The sequence below is a fragment of the Austrofundulus limnaeus genome, unplaced genomic scaffold, assembly GCF_001266775.1.
Source record: "Austrofundulus limnaeus strain Quisiro unplaced genomic scaffold, Austrofundulus_limnaeus-1.0 Scaffold638, whole genome shotgun sequence".
Lineage (NCBI taxonomy): Eukaryota > Metazoa > Chordata > Actinopteri > Cyprinodontiformes > Rivulidae > Austrofundulus > Austrofundulus limnaeus.
The window spans coordinates 1,239-6,913 of NW_013953040.1; the positions used below are offsets into that span (position 1 = coordinate 1,239).

The 5,675-nt window shown below is 47.5% G+C and overlaps 2 protein-coding genes across 2 annotated transcripts in view; one reads left to right on the forward strand and one right to left on the reverse strand.

Annotated features, from left to right (window-relative positions):
• Positions 1-182: 182 nt before the first annotated feature.
• Positions 183-1,801, forward strand: mea1 (male-enhanced antigen 1). Its single transcript, XM_014027342.1, has 3 exons — positions 183-531; positions 594-705; positions 1,153-1,801. The coding sequence occupies exons 1-3, from the start codon at positions 220-222 to the stop codon at positions 1,332-1,334; spliced, it is 606 nt and encodes a 201-aa protein (XP_013882796.1). The 5' UTR covers positions 183-219; the 3' UTR covers positions 1,335-1,801.
• ppp2r5d (protein phosphatase 2, regulatory subunit B', delta) overlaps positions 1,706-5,675 on the reverse strand; it is a gene marked incomplete in the record, with an annotated part of 38,280 nt that continues 34,310 nt past the window's right edge. The window contains 3 exon segments of the mRNA XM_014027341.1: positions 1,706-3,233; positions 4,686-4,796; positions 4,868-4,915. Of these exon segments, the coding sequence (XP_013882795.1) occupies positions 3,096-3,233; positions 4,686-4,796; positions 4,868-4,915 (297 nt within the window).

Genomic DNA, 5,675 nt, shown 5'->3' on the forward strand with positions numbered 1-5,675 from the left:
GTCACTAGTCCTCTCTAGTCGTCACTAGTCCTCTCTAGTCGTCACTAGTCCTCTCTAGTCGTCACTAGTCCTCTCTAGTCNCTAGTCTTCTCTAGTCCTCTCTAGTCCTCTCTAGTCTTCTCTAGTCTTCTCTAGTCCTCTCTAGTCTTCTCTAGTCCTCTCTAGTCCTCTCTAGTCATCACTAGTGTCTGCTGGGTCCCCTCAGGTCTGTCTCTGTGGATGGAAGTGTGCAGTCCAGCCATGGGACCAGAGAGAATCTTGCCGAGTTCTGAGGACGACTTGGGGGAGGACCAACGCCCTGTGGACGGTGCTGTGCTGCAGGGGGGAGCAGTGTGGGTCGGAGGTGAGGAGGGGGGAGAAACGGAGGCAGATGGAGGGGAAGAGGAGGAGGAGGTGAACAGTGGAGGGTATTATTACCAGCCTCTGAACCAGGACCCAGAGGGTCCACACAGCCTGCAGCAGGAGGAGGAGGAGGAGGTGGGGGAGGCGTCCCACTCTGAGCAGCTGCAGCAGGTGCAGCACAGGATCCAGGTGAGCTGTGGAGCTGTTTGTGTCTGAAGAGGAGCCAGTGTCTCACCTGTGTGTTCCTGCAGGTCATGGGTCTGCACCTCCCTGAAGCTCCGCCTGCAGACAGTGATGAGGAGGAGGAAGACCCAGAGGGGGCGGCGGCTCAGAGGAGCCGAGCCTCCATCCCCATGGATGCAGGTTAGACCTCCCCCTGCCTCCATTTGTCTCCAGTCTGGAATATCTAAACCAGGGGTCCTCAGGCGCTTTGGGTCTGGGGACCCCTTACAAGGGACCCCCTTATGAAGCCCATGCTGTTCACTGTCAGGTTACCTGCTGAACGCCATGGGAATACTGTCGTTTGATTGGTCTAGTGTCTTTGTTTGTTCTCCCTGTGCATTTCTTTAAACAAAAATTAAATGAACAATGTGTAGAAAATTTTTGAGGACCCCCAAGATACAACTCACGGACCCCAGTTTGAGAAGCTCTGGTCTAAAGCGTTCACTTCTTACAGACAGTTTTAGTTGAATGTTGAATATTTTCCTCTCATGTCTGTTTGGTTGTCCCTCCAGAGATGCAGACTGTCCTGTAACCTGTCAGTGACCTGGATCAGCACCAGGTTTCTCACTCTCACTTCCTGTCCCTCAGATCACGTGGAGCTGGTGAAGAGGACGATGGCGGCCGTGGCTCTGCCGTCTCTCAGTGTACCACCGTGGGCTCAGGAGATCTCAGAGGACCAGTGGAAGGACATGGTCCAACACACACTTCAGAGCCGACAGAGTGCCGCTGGGCTCAGGCTGCCGCGCCGGGCCAACCTCCAGGGACCATAGACCCTAATCGTAGTTCCTACAGACCCAAACACATCACAAGGACTTGTTTAGGGTCCCCCTGTCCCTGAATGCACCATGACAACCGTAACTCTTCCTTACTGACCATGTGCAGCAGAAACAGACTGGACTGCAGCTGCACCTTCTGAGGGTCAGGTGATCCACACACCTGTTCTTGTTCTGGACTGTTGTTTGGACCAATCAGTTTGTTTTGTAACCCTGTGTTGTCCCAACTCAGTGTCGGATGATTCTCTTCTCATTATATATATCTGTAGTGCAGGCTGGACAGAACCGCTCTCCTGTTGGACCTGGTTCTGACCTGTGTAGAACCTGAGGGACAGTGTGATACCTGTGTGAAGTAACCAAACGGGTCAGATAGTTCTGGTTTTATTGGTTCTGTACATACATGAACTGTATAAAATCATACCATGTGATGCTTGTTCTGATTAAACATCTGTACATGACAGGAAGCAGCATACACCTTGTGTTATCATGTGACCAAAGCTCCACCCACCACTGGAGGAGGAGCAATGGGGCGGGGTCACCACAGCCAATGGAATGTTGAGTAGTTTTGACTGACAGCTTATTGGATACCTCCACTCCACAGCTGGAAGGGCCTCAGTAAACAGAAACAAAGTGTCAGTGGGCGTGGCCTGATTACAGATCAGCATACGTCACATGACAAGTAGCCCTGCCCACCTCAGGAGAACTGCAACAAATAAAACCAAATGGCAGAAATGATTTTGTCTCATCAGGTGAGAAACTCCTGGAGTATTTATTGATCCGTTTTGATTTGATTTAGTTTTTAAATACAGCCTCAGACCTTTCAATCTGGAACTGACCAATCAGACAGCGTTTTGAGGGTCACATGTTTCTGAGACTTCGTTGCTCTCCAGGATTTTCATTTGTCAGAAAGCATCGAACGCTCTGATTGGTTGATTGATGGAAACAAACAGGAAGTCAAACTTCCTGAATCTGTGACGTTGTGGTTTTTGTTGAAGTCTGCAGATGTTTGTGGTTTCACTCAATCATCTCTGCCAGCAGTTTAAACCCTGATGTAAAAACAGGTGCAGGTCAGAGCGCAGGTAGGCCACACCCCCTCATGCTTCTGATAAAATGTCTACATTCAGTCATCTGTCCGTTCACCGCTGCCTGTTGATCCACAGATTATCCTCTGAGCTGAAAACTGCTGACAGTTTCTGACGACGTGTTGGAGGAGCGCTAACAGAACACGCTAACAGAACACGCTAACAGACACCTGCAGGTGAAAACTGATCAGAAATATGTCAGAGAAGTTGGTTTAGAGAGCAGTTCCTACAACTCATCACCTGTCGCTGCAGGTAAACTGTTACAGTGATGATGTCATCAGGTCAATGACATGCGTTTTCTCATTCTGAGCTCCGTAGGTCACCGCTGGGCGGAGCCTGGTTGTTTCAGAAGGCGGGGCTTCAGGTCATCAGTGGGAAACGCTGCTGGTGATGTGTTCAGGTACTGGACACACGTCTGTAAACAGTTGTAGCAGGTGGAGATGTGAGGGGGCGTAGCATGAAGCTGATGTCCAATCACAGTGGAGCATGTTGGACAGGATGCAGACACACGGAGCTTCTATGGTGTCCTACTGGCAAGTGGCCACCTGGGGGCGGAGCTGACTTTAGTTTATTTTTTCTTGTTGAACACAGCTACAGCTCCGTTCTTGTCTGATTCTCCGCAGCAAAGACAACTTTCTCCCCCCGAAAGAGGCAGGAGGGGGCGGAGCCAGGCTGGTCAAAGAGCCTCCTGGTTGGCTGTCAGGTACTCTTCAGCTCTCTTATGAGCCTCCAGAGCTTTGATGGTGTAGACGTCCTGCGGCAGCTCCGACTTCCTCCTCATCAGTACTTTGTCCTTCTTCAGGTCCTTCAGACCCTGAAAGCACAGGTTACACCTACAGTTATTTATATTTGGACAGACATTTTTCTAATTTTGGTTCTAGACATCAAAACAATGAATTTTAAACAAAACAATTCAGATGAAGTTCAGACTTTCAGCTTTAATTCAGTGCGTTGAACAAAATGATTGAATAAAATGTGAGGAACTAAAGCATCTTTTAAACACAATCCTTCATTTCACAGGCTCTAAACTCATTGGACTGATTCAATCACTGGAAATAAAAGGTTCATTTCTAGTAGCTGGTTGAAAAGCCTTTGTTAGCAATAATCGTGTTTCCATCCAGTTGTAGAGTGAATTTTCATCAAACTTTTCAAAATTCTCAAAAATTAAATAAATACGTGGTAATACAACGCGTGATTACGTCAGACGAGGCTACGCAACACGTGATTACGTCAGACGAGGCTACGCAACGCGTGATTACGTCAGACGAGGCTACGCAACACGTGATTACGTCAGACGAGGCGACGCAACACGTGATTACGTCCGACGAGGCTACGCAACGCGTGATTGTGTCAGATGAGGCTACGCAACACGTGATTACGTCAGACGAAGCTACGCAATGCGTGATTACATCAGACGTCTGCGACAAGCTTTGCAGTAGTAAACAGGAAGTGAAACTTGCTAACTAGCAGAGGCTAATTATCTCGGGACAGTGGAGTGATTTTTTCGTGAATGCCTTGCTATTGGGCAAGTTGTAATTATTCTATCTATTCAGCTAGTACAGGCTATGTTTAACGCTGCCAGGAGACGTAGGGAAATAAAAGCAATGTTAAACTACGCAGCAGAAAGGCACGTGTAACTACGCCGGGCTAACATCTGGGACGAGGCAGGAAAGCGGAAACAGCTGAACGCCACGTGAGGTAAATATGCGCTACGTCAGAATTTATTCAACAAACATGTTTCCATCTCCAATTTTGCGCATTAACTACTTTGTGAATCATCCAAAAACCACCTCAAGCGAGCGTAAAAACTTTTTAGCAAATTGAGGATTTTTTTTTTTAATTTTGCTGTTTCCATCGGACTTTTTTTCACATTTTTAATGCGACACTTCTGAATGCGCATCAAAAAGCCTTGATGGAAACACGGTTAGTGAGAAGGCTGCTTCCACATGACTGCTGCACAGAAAAGCCTTTTGACTGACTGGCATGTTCTCAACATCTTGAGACTGTTTAAACCAGTTCTGATAATTCATATGAAAACAAAAATAAAAACTGGTTTCCAGTATGAACTGGTGTACTGCCCAGCTCTACTCCACACAGCCCTGTTTGTGTTGTGAATGAGCTGGGCTGGTCACAACACTCATATGTCCCAGTGCTCATAGCAGCCTTGTGGAAATGTTGCACTTCACCTCATACAGTCCTACATTTACACACCATCAGCAGAGTTTGATACGGTGGCATCACAAGCCTGGAGGTAAGGTGTGTTTACCTGTGAGGCTTCAGTCTCCACAGTCTTCTTTAGCAGCTGGATGTCCTCAGCTGTAGGAGTTTCTGTCTCCATGGAGTAAATGGCCATGCTGCCGTCGCTGTACAACAGGTACTATAAACACAACAACATGTCACACTGCAGCATTACAAAACTCACACACACACACACAGACAAACACTCACCTCCTCCTGTGGGTGGAGTCCAGGGCGCTGGGGGTGGAGCTTAATGCTCTGAAAGGAAACAAACAGGTTAGGAACCCTCAGCTGGTGTCCATGGACCTCGTGTATAAACGGGTGTGTTACACACAGAAAGGCCATGCTACACACACATTGGGATGTGTCAACACCTTGTGTGAAAGGGTGTGTGAACACAGTATTTCACAAGTGAGTACAGCCCTCACATCTTAGTAAATATTATTCTATCTTTTCATGGAACAGCAGTGCAGACAAGGCACACTGACACAATGTAAAGCAGTCTGTCTGCTCGCTCCGGTCCTCTGAATGAGCCGAATCAGAACTCGGGTCAGTAACGTCACAGGGTGTCCTGGAAGAGCCTCGAATGTTACGTCACAGTTCTCAGAGCAGCTTTGTGAAAATTTGTCACTTTACCTCACTTGATTTATACGCCATCATTTATATTAACCGTCATCAGATTTTGATACCAGTGATGAGGGCGTTGCTTCGGTCGGTCATGGTGAAGAGCTGGGTCAAAAGGCAGAGCTCTTGATTTACTGGTTGGTCTACATTCCTGGGGACCTGAACTAAAGACCACAGATGTAGACAATGACACGTGGCCTGTGTAGCTGCTCCTGGAGGACATCACTGACAGAAGAGTTTGAAGGGAGGGAGATGTTTTCAGGAATTACACTGACCTCCTGGTATACAGTAACATACACGTCAGCTTGTAAATTACACAGATTTACATCCATTTTTATACAGACTTAGAGAAAAATCTGACAGATTTTTAAAAAACTCAGATTCAATTGTAGGA